This window comes from Talpa occidentalis, unplaced genomic scaffold (assembly GCF_014898055.3).
Source record: "Talpa occidentalis isolate TD23 unplaced genomic scaffold, MPIMG_talOcc4v2.1 talOcc4.2, whole genome shotgun sequence".
Classification (NCBI taxonomy): Eukaryota; Metazoa; Chordata; class Mammalia; order Eulipotyphla; family Talpidae; genus Talpa; species Talpa occidentalis.
This window is the reverse complement of record NW_023602073.1, coordinates 60,699,350-60,719,610: the sequence shown is the minus strand read 5'-3', so window position 1 is coordinate 60,719,610 and position 20,261 is coordinate 60,699,350. Positions and strand designations below refer to the sequence as shown.

General features: G+C 37.5%; 1 protein-coding gene across 4 annotated transcripts in view; it reads right to left on the bottom strand.

The window, feature by feature from the left end:
* The window catches only part of DNAH8 (dynein axonemal heavy chain 8), a 323,660-nt gene that overhangs the window by 295,302 nt on the left and 8,097 nt on the right, over positions 1–20,261 (bottom strand). For all 4 annotated transcript variants that reach the window (XM_037519635.2, XM_037519639.2, XM_037519637.2 and 1 more), the window contains exons 2-6: positions 18,888–19,408; positions 18,645–18,779; positions 11,566–11,650; positions 8,307–8,458; positions 3,281–3,470 (exon numbers count right to left, since the gene is read on the bottom strand). In XM_037519635.2, coding sequence (XP_037375532.1) covers positions 3,281–3,470; positions 8,307–8,458; positions 11,566–11,650; positions 18,645–18,779; positions 18,888–19,373 — 1,048 coding nt within the window. In that variant the 5' untranslated portion in view covers positions 19,374–19,408. The remainder of the gene's footprint in view (positions 1–3,280; positions 3,471–8,306; positions 8,459–11,565; positions 11,651–18,644; positions 18,780–18,887; positions 19,409–20,261) is intronic.

Here is a 20,261-nt window from a genome sequence, read left to right as displayed (position 1 = left end):
ATAATATTGTCTTGTTCTTGCTGAGTTGCATGAGTTCTTTATTTATCTTGGATATCTGTCCTTTGTCAGATGTATGAGGTACAAATATTTTCCCCCATGCAGTTGGGTGTCATTTTGTTTTATTGATAGTTTCTTTCACTGTAAGGAAGCTTTTACCTTGATGCAATCCCATTTGTTTGTGTTTACTTTTGTTTCTTTTGCTCTTGAAGATGAATCCACAAAGACATCACTGAAGTCAGTGTCCTGGTGTGTCTTACCTAGGCTTTCTCCAATGTAGTTTATGGTTTCAGGTGTTCCATTCCAGTCTTTAATCCTTCTTGGGTTAATTCTTGCATAAGGTGTGAAATGGTGATCTAGTTTCTAGTTTCATGCAGATGGCTGTACAGTTTTCTCAACACCATTTGCTGAGGAGATTGTCTTCTCTGTTGTATACTCTGGGTCCTTTGTCACAGATTAGCTGTGCGTAGATGTGTGGATTTATTTCTGGATGCTCAATGCTATTCTGTGGGTTAGGGCTTCTGTTTTTGTTACAGTATCGTGATGTTTTGTAGTGTAGCTTTGTAGTACAGCTTGAAGTTGGAGAGTGTGATAACACCACGCTTCCTCTTTTCTGTCAGAACTGTTTTGGCTATTTGGGATCTGTTGTGGTTCCATGTGAATATCAACGTGTTTTGTTCTATTTCTTTGAGCCTTGTTTGAAGGCACCATTGGAGCCTTGATTGGGATTGCATTGAATCTATAGATTACTTTGGGTGGTATGACCACTCTGACATATATATTTTAATGGTGCTGTGTTTGGTGAACATGTATTGATGAGTGCTATGTCCTCCTGATGTATTGATCCCCTAATTATATAATGTCCATATCTGTCTTTTGTTACATTTTTTAGGTTTAAGTCTTTTTTATCTGATATATGTATGGCTGCGCTTGCCTTTTTCTGAGTCCTATGTGTTATAGGATTGTTTCCCAGCCTTTTACTTTGAGTCTGTGTTTATCTTTAGAGCTGCAGTGAGTCTCATGGACATAGGTAAAAGATGGGTTTCATTTACTGTTCCAGCAGGCCACCCTGTGTCTTTTTTTTTTTTTTTAAGATTTATTTATTTATCCACACAAGCACTGGGTACAGTCAGAAGCGCGGGAGGGTGAGAGAATTCACCAGAACCAGAGAAGGGAGCAGAGCAGGCAGAAGGACCGAAGTACACTGCTGAGGGGAGCAGCGGGCGGCAGGAGAGGTCTGCGCCCCATGTGGGACCCTCCTCCGGTGGCCGGGGAGCAGCCGGGGATTGAACCAGCGCCGCAGAGGCTGCGGGCAGTTTCTCAACCCAGCGCTCAACCGCTGCACCACCGGGGAGGCCCCACCCTGTGTCTTTTGATTGATGAATTCTGTCTGTTTATATTTAGGGTAATACTTGATAGATGAAGATTTATTTCCACTTTGTCTTTAAGATCGGTTCTATCCAATTCCTTATTTGGTATTTTTGTAGATTTTTTTCCCCATTGTTTTAGATAAGAAAGCCCCTCTTCCAACATTTCTTGTGGGATATATGTGATGTTGACAAACTCCCTCAGCTTCTGTTTTTCTGAAGGGAGACTCCTTTCTCCCTTGTATCAAAAATAAAGTCTTGCAGGATATAGTATTCTTGACTGACAATTTTTACCATTAAGTATTTTGAATATTTCTTTCCATTCTCTCCTTGCCCTTAGGATTACCTTGAAAAGTATGTCAGTTTACGGGATTTCCTCTATAATTTACCTGCTTCTTTTTTCTAGCTAATTTCATTATTCTTTCTTTGTCTTGAAATTTTGGTAATTTCACAACTATTTGACTTGATGTAGGTCTCATTACATTTTGATAACCAGGTATTGTTTCAGCTTCACGGACTTGTATATCTAGTTCCTTGCCCAGATTTGGGAAGTTTTCCTCTATTATTTCTCTGAATAAATTCTATGATACTTTCCTACTCTCTTCCCCTTCTGGAATGCCCATTATTCTTATGTTACCATTCCTAATGGAACTGGATAGGTCTTGGAATGAGTCTTCATTTCTTCACATTTCTCTTCATTTTTCTACCTGGATCCTTAGTCATTATGATCTCAGGTCACTTATTTGGCCCTCCAAATGGTCTAGTCTTCAATAGCTTTACACAGAATTTTGTATCTCCTCTCATTTTTTCCTATCCTGAAAGTCCCTTATATATATAGATTTGTTTTTGCTTAAAATTTCAAATTTCTATTCATTTTTTTTTGTATTTCTCATGTTATTCATTTTTTTCTGCATTTTTTCATTTTTTTGGATTTCTCTTTAATGTTAATTACAAACTCTCTGATAGGAAGATAATAAGGTCTTTCATATGTTTTGTTTGGGTTCTGGAGAATTGTTCCCTCCATGTGATGTCATACTCCCTTGAGATCTCAAGTTGTTATGTGCTGTGTTTTTTGTCTGTTTTATAATTTTTGATGTTCTCCCCAGGAGCTCTGAACTCTCCAGCAGCAGCAAGTTGGGAGCTTTAGGGAAAGCCCAAGAGAACACAATGGGGGCAAGTGGATACCACTCCTGACTCTACACTGGCCACCAGCAACCAGGATGCTCTTTGTTCATAGGCTATATAGACTTGTAATTTCTGACTACACACTATGGGCACAGGCCCATAGATCATTCAGAGGGGAGGGATGGATGACTTCCCTGGTTTTTCAAAGTCTGTTCAGTTACCCCTGCAGATAGCACTATGAGCAATCTTCCCAGTGGATCTGCAATCTCCCACTATGCAAGGAGGTGGCCACCAAAAATCTCACTGGTCCCAGGCCTGAGTTTCCACTGACTCACAAATGGGGACACAAAAATATCATCTGGACAGACCGAGTTCACTATGGCTATTTTCAGTTTCTTCCTATGTACTTTAGGTGTGGCCTGGAAGTTGCACAGGGTAAAGAGGGAATGGTTATATATTCACTCTTTCTAATCCCTGTAGTTTAAGAGTCCCCTGCCAAAAAAACTATGTATAATATGCCCAGAAGTACTGAACTCTCTCTATGCAGTGAAACAGGTGAAGAAATTATGCCTGCTCGAGACCACATCTTTTCTGAGTTCCAAAGATAGGCACAAAAAAAAAATCCATTTGGTAGACTGAGTTCACTATAGCTATCTGTAGTTTCCTTCTCTGCATTCTAGATATGGATCTCAGGTTGTTTAATGCTTATTTTTAATAACATCTTAGGTTATTCTATTACAGACAATTTGCTGGCTTTTGCTAATTTGATAAACATTAAAATGTATACTTACCATCTAAAAATGAAAGATATCTGTTTATAGTTTCTGTGAAAATGCATTTTTCAGATTCTCCTTGCTTGGACTGGTTTAAAGCTCCCCAATTATTTGTTGCAAGAATGGCTGGTAGAAATATGTTTGCCAGCATATTTCTAATCCCAATTAGGAGTCCTTTTGATCCATCCAGAACAGTAAATAGCACTTCCTAAAAGGGAAGTGTTCAAATGTTCTTTTATATGCTAATCCCATTAATTATGAAAATCACAAACTATTTCACATTACAATAAGCATAGACAACACATTTCATAAAGCATTATGAAAACTGAAGTGCTTGTGAATAATAGAGCTTTGAACTCTCCTGCACTGTTGGTGGGAGTACAAAGTGATGCAACCACTATGGAGAGCTGTGTGGAGATTTCTGGACCTACTAAACATAGAGCTTCCATATGATCCAGCAATTCCACTCCTAGATATTTACCCAGACACAGAAACATCAATTCCAAAGAGCACCTGCACACCTATGTTTATAGCAGCACTATTTACAATAACTAAGATTTGAAAACAACCCAAATGCCCAAAAATAGATGACTGGATCAAGAAGATGTGGTACATATATACCATGGAGATTACTCAGCATTCAAAAAAGATAAACACATGCAGCAACATGGATGGCGCTGGAAGGGATCATGCTCAGCGAAATAAGCCAGAAAGAAAAAGAAAAATACCGGATGGTCTCACTCATAACAGGAATCTAGAAAACTTAAATAAGGGACCAGGAAAAAGAATAACTATAAGAAAGAAAATATCAAAATCAACAAATAACTATGAACCAGAGACACTCTATGGGGGATGGGGGCGGGGAAATGAGGGCTTGGGGTAAAAATAAGGGGGTTGTAATTGTATGAGGAATATAAAAATAAAATTTAAATTAAATAAATAAATTTGAAAAAAAATTTTAAAAATAATAAATAAAATCAACAAACTTACATTCTGCCCCATTTTAACCATTCACTTGTTGCTCAAGGAGACAATTTACTTGCAGCTTTAATTACTGCACAAGGAAGGAGACAAGGCCCGGGGCTATACAATTTAGGGAAATGACTGAGTTTCCTCCATTAAAAAAAAGCTTTCAATGGAAGGATGCTCTGTCCATGAAAGGAGATCAGGAAAACTCTTATCAGGTTAGGCATAATATTTTGATTTATGAGAAATAAGCATTTGGTAATTCAGATGTATTTCTCTTATATATTTAATGTTCTTCACGATTTCTAACTCACAGTACCCAAAATCCTTGGAATTTCCTAAAGATTGAGATTGAAGAAGTTATTTATTGTTATGTTAGTAAAGTTGCTATTGGACCTCACATGGCTGATTGCCAGTGGGAACAACATATGATTAGAGAGCTGAGACTTTCAGTCTCTGAAGAGAGGTGATGGGCTAGAGTTGAATTAATCCCCAATGGTCTATGACTTAACCAACCATGTCGACATAATGAAGCTTCCACAAAAATCCGAAAGGGAAATATTTGGGGGCTTCCAGCTTGGAATGGATAAAAAAGAAGTTATACTTATATCAGATAAAACAGATTAAAAACTCAAAAAGATAAAAAGAGACCCAGAGGGTCACTACATTATGATCAAGGGGACAATACATCAAGAAGACATTACACTCATACCATATACTCACCAAATGAAGGTCCACCAAAATACATAAGACAACTATTATCACCTCTGAAAATAGACATCAGAGAAAATATATATGTAGTAGGAGACTTCAACACACCACTATCAACAATGGATAGATCAATGACACAAAAAATAAGTAAAGACACTAAAGCTCTAAATAAGGATCTATACCTCTTGGGCTTAATAGACATCTATAGAACACTAAACTCAAAAAAGTCTGAGTACACATTTTTCTCAAGCCCACACAGATCATTCTCCAGGCTCGATCACGTACTAGGACACAAGACAAACATCAACAGATACACCAAGATTGAAATCACACCAACCATCTTCCCTGACCATGAAGGCATCAAGCTAGAAATAAACCAGAAAAAAAAAGGCGAGGAACCCTCCTTCCTCATGGAGATGGAAACCCACACTACTGGAAGACCACTGGACCAACAAGGAAATCAAAGAAGAAATTAAAAAAATACTTTGAGTTGAATGACAAGGAGGACAGTAATTTCCTAAATGTATGGGATGCAGCAAAAAAGCAGTAATAAGAGGAAAATATATAGCAATACAGGCTCACATCAAGAAACAAGAAAGAACTCAAAGAAACAATCTAATCTCACAACTCAAAGAACCAGAAAAAGAACAACAACAAAAAAAACCCTAAAACCAGTAAAAGAAGGGAAATAATGAAAATCAAAGCAGAAATAAATGAAATAGAAACTAAAAAAAGCATCCAAAAGATCAATGAAATCAAAAGTTGGTTCTTCAAAAAAATAAATAAAATAGACACACCCCTAGCCAGGCTCACAAAGGAAAAGCGGGAGAAAGCACAAATAAATAGGATCACCAATGAAAGAGGAGAAATCACAACAGACACAGCAGAAATCAAAAGAATAATCAGAAACTACTATGAACAGTTATATACAAAAAAGTTCAATAATCTAGAAGAGATGGACAAATTCGTACAACTTTACAATCACCCAAAGCTAGATAATGAAGAAATAGAACACATAAACAGTCCAAATACAAATAATGAAATTGAAATGGTAATCAAAACCATCCCCAAAAACAAAAGCCCAGGACCAGATGGATTTACAAATGAACTCCATCCAACATTCAGAAACAAGTGCTCATCCTTCACAAACTCTTTCAAAAAATTGAGAAGGAAGGGATAATACCAAACACGTTCTATGAAGCCAACATTACACTAATACCAAAACCAAACAAGGACAACACAAAAAAAGAATACTACAGGCCAATCTCTCTAATGAACACTGATGCAAAAATCCTCAATAAAATTTTAGCTAACAGAATCCAACAATGTATCCATAAGATAATTCACCATGACCAAGTAGGATTTATTCCAGGGACACAAGGATGGTTCAACATCCAAAAATCAATCAGTGTAACCCAAGACATCAACAAAAAGAAATATGAAAAACATATGATAATATCAATAGATGCTGAGAAAGCTTTTGACAAAGTACAACACCCATTTATGATAAAGGCCCTTGAAGTCCTCGGGATACAGGGAATATACCTCAACATCATAAAGGCCATATGTGACAAGCTCATAGCCAGTATCATTCTCAATGGTGAAAAGCTGAAAGCATTTCCATTAAGATCTGGAACAAGACAAGGATGTCCACTCTCACCACTGCTTTTCAATATAATACTGGAAGTCCTAGCCAGAGCAATAAAACAAGAGAAAGACATACAAGGAATCCAAACAGGGAAGGAAGAAAGGACATGCTACTAGTTAGTGGGGGAATTAGCAGGCAAATTTGTGTCTATGAGATGAGAATTCCTTTTTACCCACTCTGTCATCCTGCATTCCTAGGACTAGGTAACTTATATTATCTAGGTTAATTCTAGGTCAGTTCTCTCTTCTCTTTCTAAACCCATTAAATAGTTAAAATATTAAAAGGAGGCTACATTAAGTAAATAGTACTTAAAATTATATGAGCAAAGTTAAATGTGTCCCCAGTGAGTGGAACAGTGGTATTTATTTGCATACTATCTAGAAGAAAGAGAATTTTCATGAATCTTAGGCAGTATCTGTTACAGGGCAGGGAGAGGGGCAGCCCAAACCCTGCAAACCTGCCTATTCTAAATGGGTTCTGCCATCCGCTGCATCAACACAAAACATACGAGACTTTAACGGGAAGGAACTTTAATACAATTAGGAAACAACACAGGAAAGGCAAAGAATCTAGTTTCTAAATCAAGCACCCAAAGTTACCCATCCCCTCGTGGGTAAAACTCCATCCAAATGGGATTGGCCCAGAGCAAGGCCCCAAATCCTGCCTCAAGTCTAAAGCATCTTCCAGTGGGGACCCACAGAAAAGGGTCAGAAACAACCAGACAAGCCCGGAAGGAAAAGAGCAAAATCAAAATCAAGATAAAAGCTGCCATTGAGGGCCTCCCCGGTGGCGCAGCGGTTGAGAGCTGGGTTTCGAAGCTGCCCGCAGCCTCTGCAGCGCCAGTTCGATCCCAGGCCGCCGAGCGAGGGTCCCACATGGCGCGCAGACTTCTGCTGCCTGCTGCTCCCCTTAGCAGTGTGTTTCTTCAGTCTGCCTGCTCTGCTCTCCCCTCTGGCTCTGGTGAATTCTCTCACCCTCCCGGCTTCTGACTGTGCCCAGTGCTTGTATAAATAAACAAATAAATAAATAAATAAGCTGCCATTGACACCTCCCCACATCTGTGTCACCCAGTGCACGACCAAAAGGCAAGCACAGTTTCTTCACATGTCTCTCCATTCCATGTGCCTCCTCAAGGTCTCCTCCTGGCTCTCCATCCTGCTTCCTTCCTTCCTCAGTCTCCTCCTGGCTCTCCATCCTGCTTGCTTCCTTCCTCAGTCTCCTCTGTAGCTTCTCCGCTCTCAGCTCCACCTTTCTTTTGGGTGGGGCAGAAAACCTGGAACCTCCCCCTTTCCTGGGGACCACCCTATTACATATCTAAGGTATACAAACTGCTCAGTTTCTTTGAATATATGAATACATTATTTTCTTAGAGTCAGTACCATACAGAGGAAGAGAGAGCCAAATAAAATAACAGTATCAGTATAACAATATACTCAATGCTTAACTTTAGACTGTCAATATCATGTCAGATATCATAGCAATATCTCAATTGCTATAGCAGAATCAGATGTCAATATCATAGCAGAATCAGATGTCTCTTGTTTGTGCTTTGTTCCTCCACAAAAAAAAAAATAATAATAATAATTTAGTATCCATCCATGACAAAAAAATCCTCAACACTTTGTACCTCTTTAACATATATAACATTATTTGCAAATTATATCAGAATAAAACTGGAACAAAATACTAATTGAATGTTTGGGGGAAATGTAAACATACCTCAAAAACACTTTTGCTATTTATAGCATAATCATTATGGCAGCGAACAAAAAATATACACAGTCCTTTAAGGTGCTCTGGGAATGCATTATCTATATAAAATCTCATCATTTTTGCCCCTTTTGTTGCTCCAGGAATTGTTCGACCACATTCTGAAAACAAAAGTCAGGAACTTAGCATATGATCACACAGCTGATCAAGTGCAGTAAATTACTGTGGATATTATATCACTGTTTCTTGTTTTATTTTATTGTAAGAAGTTTTCAATATGATTTATAGATAAGCTTTTGTTGTTGTTTTTGCTAAAACAGTATCAATAAATGTATTTTGTACATTTCAACCACCTCTTGTGCCTTTCCCTGAGCTCTTCACTGTTGTTCCTTTTGGCCTGGTCTCAGGTATGATCTTCACCAAACTGTACTCCTACCCCACACCACATCCTTTAGCTACCTAATTCTTAAATCTCTTTCAGGTATCAGATGAAATACCAAAGTTCAGAGAGGCCTTCACTAATTCCGCTGATATGAGCTGGTCCTAAATACTACTAAATTTCTACTAAATACACACAGGACATCCAAATTATATTAACTCCTCCCTTGAGCTAATTTCAATGAAAATCAAAAATCTTAATTTAAAAACTATTAAAAATAAGTTTTGTTAAATGGCTGACTGTACTATTAATAGGCAAAAATCAACAATTCCTACTCAGTAAAATGAGCAACTGAAATATAATTTAAAAATATTTTTAAATCCCCAACAAAAAGGTTCTGTTTGCCCAGTCTTTCTGTTAGAAGAATGTCCAAACTCCAAACCAGTGAACAATGCCCTGAATGGACTCCATCCCTATCTCCATGCTGACGAGATCTCAAGCACTGAGAGTTACAACTCCCAGAATACCATGAACCTGACTTCCTGAATTGGGGGTTAAGGGGATGGGAACTAGAGGTAGAGCTAAGAGATCACATTGGGCTTAAAAGAGTAAATATATGTGTGCTCTTTCTCTTGTTTTATAGCTTTAGCTTGCAAACTGAAGCTTGCTCAGATGAAGTCTCTGCTCACTAGGCATTGCTGGTGGGACAGATGATCTGGCCATATGTCAGCCAATTAATCTTCTCTCTTTCTGTTCTCCCTCTTATCATTCCCCTTGTAAATAAACCTTTTTTTATTAATTTCTCCCAATGGGTCTGCTTTTGAGTCTTGTCCCAGTCTTTAATCATGCAGGGGAGTACTCACAACCCAAATAATTCCCATTTCCCCCAGAGGTTGCCCTATAACATTCTTTTCTTTTGAGTGGGGGGTTTCTCCTGTCCTGTGATTCTGTAGAATACCAGTCTCAGGGCTCTGAAGGGTTGGCATGTGATAATTAGATTAATTTGATTCTCTTTAAGAATGTAAATGTTGGAGACACACAAAGACAAAAGGAGATTTTTTGAATGATGTCAATGTAAATGATGAATCAAAGAAACTGCCCTCAAGTTCATGATAATGCCCTATTCCTATCTTTCCCAAGGCCTTATCGTTCAACTAATTCTAAATTTTGTGAACTACTCACACATTTTTTTTGCTAATATAATCAAGTCTATTTCTATTGTTTGCAGACAAAGAAATCTGAATACACAGTATGTAGCCATGTAAGAGCTCAAAACCTCATTCATGGAGGTTGATACAGCGAGTTATCTCTACTCTTAATATCTTCCCATTTTCCTGAATAAGAAAACCTGAAATGTTCCCATTCAGCAACATGTGAGTTCACAGGGTGACAAATACTTCCTTAGTTTCCCTAGCCCCTGGGATAACAACAATGCTTCAAAGGCTCAACAGTGCCATCAGAAACCCAGATTTTTTTCTCTCTATTCTACCACTCTAAATATTTGGCTTTTGTGTTCATGTTTGCCCCACATCATTACAAAGTAAAGCTTTATGGATCACATTCAAGGCACCTGTGGGAAAGGGCCCAGCCACACCTTTCCCCATTATCAGGAAATCCCAAACTTGTCTTATGTCTTATCAATGAGAACTGTGTTACATATGGCTTCTAAAAATCACAATACAACTATAGAAACTATATAGTGTTTTTTTAAACAATGGAAATCTATGTGTAATGACAGGAAATATCCAGGCTACATTTTCAAGTGCAAAAAGCAAGTAAAGAATGAATTTTGTATTATATGATCATATTTTAAAATAATAATCATTTATATGTTTGTAAAAGCACTATAAGACAGACATGTAGAAGAATACTCACTAAGCTTCCAAGTGTATTACTTTTGTAGACAGCAAAAACAATGATTAAAAATATGTCCATCTTTTTTTCTGGCAATTCCCCTACTAGTAATTATTCCTTAAAAGTCTTCCTAATCCACATAGAATTTAGCTTCAAAATATTCACTGAGGCATTATTCAAAGAAGCAATAAGTAGCAAACAACTTAAATTCTAATAAAAGGAGATATGCTTTCAAGTAATAGATATGTTAGCATAATGAAATACAATGCAACTGTTTAAAATTTAATTGTAGAAATATATTTAGTGATAGGAAAAGTAAATATTATCACATTTAAATAGAATAAGCAAAGATAAATTACAAAATGGGATCGAACTCTACATATATATTTATATATACAGAACTATAGATATGCAACTAGATATACAAGTATATATTTATATATATATATATAAAACATAACCAAAGGCATATTCTCTTTTTCTCTCCCTCTCCTTTTTCCTATATATAGCAAAGGAGTCATAAAGAGACATTCATCAAGGAGTTAACAGTGCTTATTAAATAGGAATGAGAGTGATTTTTGTTTTGTTATCTTTATATACCTTTCAGCTATTGTTTTTATTTTAGTGAATATGAAAGCATGGAGCATATAATAATCTCTCCAGAGTAGGAATTATGAGGGACAGAAAATCCATAGATCAGAGCTAGTCATTAATTTTGAGTTTACATATTTTGTTGAGGAGGAGATATATATGGGTATCTGTGTATATACAAAAAATACACGTGTGTGTATATATATATATACACACACATATATGTGCATATATATGTAAAATACAATTCTAGTGAAAATGTGTATCCCCAGGAGAGATACACATTGCCAAAAAGACATATTTCCTCCCTAAATCATTATGGTAATGCCATAAGCTTCTGTGAAATTTCTTTATAAATATAGGACTATCTATGTATGAGAGAAAAGATATACTGCACTTTAACATTCACTATTTGCTAGCATAACCTTCATAAGTCATCCTTACCATAACCAGGTACCTCTCCCTCCTGATACAAAATTTTCAATGTCTTACAACCATCTTTCATAAAAAAACGAGTAAATGCATCCAACTGTAAAATAAAATAGAAAATGATGATCAATAAAATGAGGAAACTACAATAAAATGAACCAGCCTTGTCTTGTGCTGGCTCATTTTACATTACCTTAATCATTTTTGTAGATAAAGAAAATGAGGCTCAAAGAGTTTATTCAAGGTACACAAAGGTGGGTACATGAGAGCCAGATTTAGAATCTAAACTAATTTAACTTCAAAATGGAGTATACAGTGAAATATAGTTCCAAAACTACACTAACCATTTACATATATACATGTGAAGCAACTTACCTGACCTCACAGAATCTTAGAAGAGTAAGTCAGTGAGCTCAACAAGAGATAAATATAAATAATTATTAAAGAAACTTGTAAATAGTTGACTTGGGAAACAGGAATCCTGTCTTATTAAACTATTTTGTTTGAACAATTATGTAACAATTATGTAAGTGGTTATCAAGTTGTGATCTGACAAACACTGCAGACAAATTAACTAATATAACAGCAAATGATTATGAAAATGTTCCATATTTGTGAGCATGAAGGTCTCATTACTTATAAGTCAGTGTAATATCTTCATAAATATAAAATTTAATAGGTCACATAAACAAAAATCCTCACCATCACTCAAACTACCAAATTATCATACCACTTTCACCGATTCCCACTAATTCCATATAAGTCTCTCCTGGACAGTGGGTTAGTTCTCACATACTCCAAGTGAAGGAAAGATCCCAAGACTGGCAAAGCCTCTGTCTACTACTTAAATTTAAGTGTGCATCAAAGAAGCATCTAAGAGATCTTTTTAAAAAATATAATGCTATACCTGAGAGTTTGAATTTCTGAAAAGTTAAGGTGATACTGATGTTTCTGGTCAAGAGAAGAAATTTAATAATCACCACCCTAGGAAACGAAATGGAGCCAAAGATATGGAAAATTCTAGCCCTTAATTTTCTACCATTCCATTATAACATAATAATAACGTTCAAGATACAAAAGCTCTCAAAACAGCTATTTTTGTCCAGCACCACAAAATACATTCTTATTGTATCTGCATACCAAGCAAAGGATCATCAAAATACATAAGGCAATTATTATTAAATCTGAAAGCAGATACTGGCAGCAATACAATAGTGGTAGGAGAATTCAACACCTCACTTTCACTAATGGACAAATCTACCTGGCAGAAAAGCAACAAGAAAACAATAGCCTTAAATGAGGAATTAAGACACTTGGGCTTATTAGTAATTTATAGGATCCTGTACCTAAAAAAAGCTGAATACACATTCTTCTCAGTGCACACAATATATTCCCCAGAATAAACCACATGATAGGTCACAAAACAAATGTCAGTAAGTTCATGAAGATTGATATCATATTGAATATATGCTCTAATCACAAAGTATCAAGGTAGAAATCAACTACAAGAAAGCAGGAGAAATCTTTAACATATGGAGACTGAACAGCAACCTACTAAACAACCATTGGATAAATGAGGAAATTAAAGAAGAAATTAAAAAGTACCTGGAGACAAATGAAAATGAAAGCACAATCTATCATAACCTATGGAACACAGTAAAAGCAGTAGTAAGCAGAATAAATATATCAGTATAGTCCCACATCAAGAAAAAAATAAATCAAATAAATAAATTTACCTCTCATCTCAAGATACTAGTAAAAGAAGAACAAAGCCAAAAAATAGTAGGAAAAAATGAAATTAATAATTATAGCAGAAATAAACAAAATAGGAATTTAAAATACACTACAAATTACTGACAATATCAAAAACTGATTCTTAGAAAATATCAACAAAACAGACAAACCTGTAGCTAGACTCATTACAAAAAAAAGAGAAAAATTTAATAAATATGACAAGTGAAAGAGGAAAAAACATAACAAGACATTGAGAACTACAGAGGATCCTGAGATTACTATGACCATCAATAAGCCAGAAAATTGAATAACCTACATGAAATGGAGAAATTCTTAAAAAATCTCAATCCTCCAAACATAACCTAAACAGACAAATACAAACAAAAAATGAAAGAAATAGGGCCTCCCCTGGTGGCACAGCGGTTGAGCGCTGGGCTGTGAAGCTGCCCGCAGCCTCTGCAGCGCCGGTTCAATCCCCGGCCACCGGCGAGGGTCCCACATGGCGCGTAGACCTCTCCTGCCTTGCACGCTGCTCCCCTCAGCAGTGTACTTTGGTCCTTCTGCCTGTTCTGCTCCCCGCTCTGGCTCTGGTGAATTCTCTCACCCTCCCGCGCTTCTGACTGTACCCAGTGCTTGTATAAATAAATAAATAAATCTTTAAAAAAAAAAAAAAAAGAAAGAAATGAAAGAAATAATCAAAAGTCTCCCAAAAAAACAAAAGCCCACACCCAGTGAGATTCACAAATGAGTTCTACCAAATCTTCAAAGATAAACTAATACCTATCCTTCTCAAAAAAAAAAAAAAAAAAACAAAAAAAAGGAAAAGCTTCCAAACACATTTTGTGAGGCCACTGTCACTCTGATAACAAAACATGACAAAGACATCCATCAGAAGAGAGAGACAGGCAGACAGACAGAGACAGAGACAGAGACAGTGAGAAGTATTGACCCATTTCCTTGGTGAACATAGATGCAAAAAACCCTAGCAAAATCTTAGCAAACCAAATTCAATTATCCATCAAAGGGATCATACATCATGACCAAGTGGATTTATTCCAGGCATACGGGGATGGTTCAACATCCAAAAATCAATTGATGTAATTCACCACATTGACAAAAGGAAGATAAAAATCATATGCTAATAGATGCATAGAAAGCATTTGCTAGGATTCATTTATGATTAAAAGCCCTCAAGAAACTGGGGATAAATAGAACATTCCTCAACGCAGTAAAGGCCATATATATGAAAAACACACAGCAGTTTCATAGTCAGTGATAAAAGATTGAAAGCTTTTCCTCTGAGACCAGACACAAGCCAGGGATATCCACTTTCACACTACCAATCAATGTATCAATAGTATTAGCAGTACTAACTAGAACAAGTAGGCAAAAGAAAGATATAAAAGGAATCCAAATCTGAAAAGAAGGAAAATGATCACTGTGTGCATAGAGACTCTTTAAAGATGCCACTAAAAAGCTAAATGAAATGATAACACAGTCAAGTGGGAGGGTACAAAATCAACTTGCATAAATCAGTTGCATTTCTATATGTAAACAATGAGTTAGAAAAGAAAGGAATTGAGAAGACAACCACATTCACAATTACAACAGAAGGAATGAAATATAGTCATAAACTTAACAAAGGCGGTAAATGACTATACAATGAAAACTATTAAGAAACTGTTAAAGAAACAGAAGACACATGAAAGTGGAAGGATATTCCCTGCACATGGCTTAGAATAATTAATGTTGTGAGAGTGGCCACACCACCCAAAGTAATCTATAGATTCAATGCAATCCCAATCAAGGCTCCAATGGTGCCTTCAAACAAGGCTCAAAGAAATAGAACAAAACACGTTGATATTCACATGGAACCACAACAGATCCCAAATAGCCAAAACAGTTCTGACAGAAAAGAGGAAGCGTGGTGTTATCACACTCTCCAACTTCAAGCTGTACTACAAAGCTACACTACAAAACATCACGATACTGTAATAAAAACAGAAGCCCTAACCCACAGAATAGCATTGAGCATCCAGAAATAAATCCACACATCTACGCACAGCTAATCTGTGACAAAGGACCCAGAGAATACAACAGAGAAGACAATCTCCTCAGCAAATGGTGTTGAGAAAACTGTACAGCCACCTGCAGAGAAGATGAAACTAGATCACCATTTCACACCTTATGCAAGAATTAACCCAAGAAGGATTAAAGACTGGAATGGAACACCTGAAACCATAAACTACATTGGAGAAAGCCTAGGTAAGACACACCAGGACACTGACTTCAGTGATGTCTTTGTGGATTCATCTTTAAGAGCAAAAGGAACAAAAGTAAACACAAACAAATGGGATTGCATCAAGGTAAAAGCTTTTCACAGTGAAAGAAACTATCAATAAAACAAAATGACACCCAACTGCATGGGGGAAAATATTTGTACCTCATACATCTGACAAAGGACAGATATCCAAGATAAATAAAGAACTCATGCAACTCAGCAAGAACAAGACAATATTATCCAAAAATGGGCAGAAGAGATAGACACTTCTTCAGAGAAGACATACAGATGGCCAATAGGCACATGATGAAGTGCTTGGCATCCTTTATCATCAGGGAAATACATATCAAAACCTTAATGAGTTACCACCTCACCCTTGTGAGAATGGCCTATATCAAACAGATCAGAAACCCTAAGTGTTGGCAAGGATGTGGAGAAAAGGAAATCTTTATTCATTGATTCTTCTAATCCATTTACACTTTCTGTGTCTTCTATTTCTTTAACAATTTCTTATAGTTTTCATTGTATAGACTGGCCTAGCCCATTTGGAAAACAGAACAGAGATTTCTCAAAATATTCAAAATAGATGTAACACATGATCCAGTAATTCCTCTCCTAGGTATCTACCTAAAGAATACAAAAACACTGATTTGAAGAAATATATGCACTCACTCCTATTTTCCTTGCATCCCTATTTGTAATAGTCAAGTTATGGAAACAATCTATGTGCTCAAGGACAGAGAAGTGAAACACAAAAATTCAGAATGTATACACAATGGTATAAATAAAAGATGAGCTCTTTCCATTTGCAACAGCATGGATGGAACTGTAGAAATGCTAAGAAAAACAAATCAGGAAAGAGAAATACCAGGTAGTTTCACTTAAATGTGGAATGTGGAGAAACAAAACAAAGGTGAGACAAAATCAAATCAATAATAAATTCTTGACATCTGACTGCAAAACTGAGGCATCCAGAATGGGAGTACCAGGTGGAAGCAGGTGAGGGAGGGGTCCCAATGTAGCATGGTAGAGGATAACAGGGGTTTTGATTGTGGGGATGGTGTGAAAATACACATTTGGAGAGGTCTGAATCTATAACCCCTTAAACAAAATACAATTATGTAAACCAAGTTTATCTCAATAAACACGATTGTGAAAAAATTCTTAAGAATTTCACAATGGCGGGCCTTCCCTGGTGGCATGCCTCCCCTGGTGGCGCATTGGTTGAGGGTTGGGCTGCAAGGCTGCCCGCAGCCTCTTCAGCACCGGTTCGATCCCCGGCTGCCGGTGAGGGTCCCACTTGGCGCGGCAGACTTCTCCTACCTCGCCTGCTGGTCCCCTCAGCAGTGTACTTCGTCAGTCTGCCTGTTCTGCTCCCCGCTCTGTCTCTGGTGAATTCTCTCACCCTCCCGTGCTTCTGACTGTACCCAGTGCTTGTATAAATAAATTAATTAATTTAAAAAAAAAAAAGAATTTCACAATGGCAATAGATCTTTAAACCAGGTACAGAGCTCTTCAACACGGGGAACTATTTAAACACGTAGCTCACACACCATGAAAACAGCCTAACAACACATGTACACTCCCATAAAACAACTTTGGTAACAATAAACCATACACTACTCCAGTTGCTTGTATGTCATGTTTGATGTGCATATCTCTGCATTTTTCTATCCTTTCCAGTTAAAATAGCTCATAGCTACTGACTTCTCCACACCAATCACATTCCCATATCACTTAAAGGCCTGAGGAAAGAAAAAAAAAAAAAAAAAAGAGCAATCCCCATCAGGCACTACCAATTCTAAAATTTCATGGAAGAAGTGAAAGTCAGACAACTTTCCAGAACCTGGCAACACTGCACCAAGCATGGTGCAAGAAAAAGGCTCTTTTAGGAACCATTCCACAGAATCTTGTTTCCTACAGCAAAAGCTGAAGATTTTTGCCTAAGTTCCCTGGCTCCTATAAAAGCAGGGGCGATGGACCCCAGAGATGATCACATCACCATACCATCATCATCCAACACTGTCACCAGTGCATCCAGTGGGACAATGCACTCACCAGCAGGATACACCTGTTCACTGCTCTTACTGGGGTGCCAGCCTAGTCTACCCCTAGATTTGATTTAAAAAAAAAAAATTGAAGCAGCTAATAGCAATTTAATGGAAAATTGAGGACCAAAGCTAACAGAAAGGAAGCTACCACAAAAATTGAGGACCAACGCTAACAGAAAGGAAGCTAGCACACTTTTGCTTTTTCTTGTTGTTGTTAATTTTTTCTTGTAGAAGAACTGGGAAGTAGGCCAGAGGTACGGGGGTGAAAGGATTCACCAGAGACAGAGTGGGCAACAGAACAGGAGGATCTACTGAAATACACTGCTAAGGGGAGCAGCAGGCAAGACAGGAGAGGTCTACTGCGCCATGTGGGTCAGCTCCCTAGCAGGGGATCGAACTGGTGTGACAGTTCAATAGTGTGATAGTGCTGAGACTTAAGCCCTAGGCCACCAGAGAGGCCATACCATACTGTTTTTGAGTACTTCTATGAATGGCACAGCTTATCATACATTATTATAGTGAAGATTACCAGATAAATTCACCCATCCAAAATTTGGACACTTTCAGGAGTGAAGGAGGGACCATTAATAATTATGCCAGGAAAATAAGCATAACCGATGCATTTCCCTAGCATGCTGAAATGTGTGGTAATTGCCTCAGATTCTACTATACTTACATAGTAGTCACTGTTTCCTAGCTCACATTTATGCATTGTGTTTTCCTACCCCAATGATTTGCAGATGTAGTTCCTATAACCTGTATTTTGAAAAATCTCTCTACTGGCATTTGACTAACCCTCTACCTTCTAAGCCATTTTGAGTTAGAATTTTAAGCCAACTCTGTTAACTTCTCTTTCCTTCCTCCCCAGAGTAGACAGAACTAAAAATATCAACTGCTACATTACTCTAAGTTTCTTCTCTAGTCAGTATAATTCCAACCTTCTCTTTGTAAATATTGTTTTTCATTATGATGACTCCAGTTTCTTAAATCAATCATGTCTCAAAAAGCAATTTAAAAATGAAACTTACCGATGGACAATCCAAAATTAGTTCTTCAACAGTTCCCATGTCCAGTCCCACCTTTTCTGATAAAATTTCAAATATGTATTTGAAGGAAGGGTCAATTTTCGTTCTTCGGTTTTCCCTTGCGTCTCTAAATCTTGCCTAAAGAATGAAAACCATACGTACACATTGTGATTATGAAAAAACCCACCAACACGTTTCATTTGAAATTAAAGTGATGCATAGGAAGAATCTTATTATATGCATAACCTGTTTCTCTTTCAAGGTTTCCTGTAGATTTGGAATGCCACTCATGCTTCGGCGGTATCTGGACGATTTACGGGAAGACGGAGAAACCATATCAGAAAGCCTTGATTCAACCAATCGAGGTGCAAGCCTAGGTCGAACTCTTTGAGGGTCCAATTCCTCATCGTCAGAAGAAAAGAGATTCAGTAATTCACTTGCAGAAAGAGCACTTTTACTCGGAGAGATGCCTTGCTCAGAGGCTTGGCCTCCCAGAGGGGACAAGATCTCCTCTCCGGAAGGAGGAACCCCTTCTTCTGGAGGAGGAGGGGCTTCTTCTGAAGACACTGGGGCGTCTCCTCCCAGAGGGGGGGCCTCCTCTTCCTGAGGGGGCGGGGCCACATCTCCTGGAGGGGGTGGTGCACTATCCTCTGAAAGTGTAGGGGCTGTCTCTTCGGAAGAAGCTGCTTCGTTTGGAGGGGGTGGATCATCTTGATTTTCGCTCATATCCATGCTTTCCTTTGGCAGAGCAAGTTAAACTTCAAAACCTAGAATTATATAATGTTTTCTTTTAAAACTGTACAGTAAATTGAGTATTATGTGTTAATGTACTCCTTTCGTTATAGCTAGACAAGTAGGAAAAGCATCCATTTCTCCCTCACTATTTATCTAAAGGAGCTACGTTTACAGTCTAGATGGATTTTTTTTTTTAACCTTTCCGATTCACTTTATTATCGTTTTTCCTCCTCACATACAGAGCTTCTCCACACACATTTCTTGTTGTTATAAAGTCACGTGAAGTTTGTCAGATACCATTTTATCTAGAGAGATATTTTTTAAGGAGGACCCCCAAGGGTTTTTCAAATAATCAGTCCTCCTTCTGATTATAATATGACCCTAAGGGATTTTGTTTTACACACAACCCTTTCTTGTCATAATAACCACTGACACGCAGTCCTGTCCTCGAAATAAAAAGAGCCCAAAAAGGGATTGAGAGCTGTTGAATGAGAGGACCAACTGATGATCATGGCCAAAATATTGACTTGGCCAAGTGACCAAGCAAAAATTATATGGATTGAAATATTCCTTGCTTCCAAAAATTGAGTGATATCATTTGCTAATCATCTCAGCCATCTCATCTTAGCATAACTCAGAACCCCAAAAAAGCACAAAACAATCTCTTAACAACCAAAATGAATATCCCCAATTCAGACATAAAATTCAAGCTAGAATGTGACTGACTACTTACAGAAGCAATGGTATTATAAGAAGTATAAATCTGATTTACCCAGTCAGAAAAACTCTAATTAAAAAGGAATGTGGGGCCTCCCCGGTGGCGCAGCGGTTGAGCGCTGGGTTGCGAAGCTGCCCGCAGCCTCTGCAGCGCCAGTTCGATCCCCG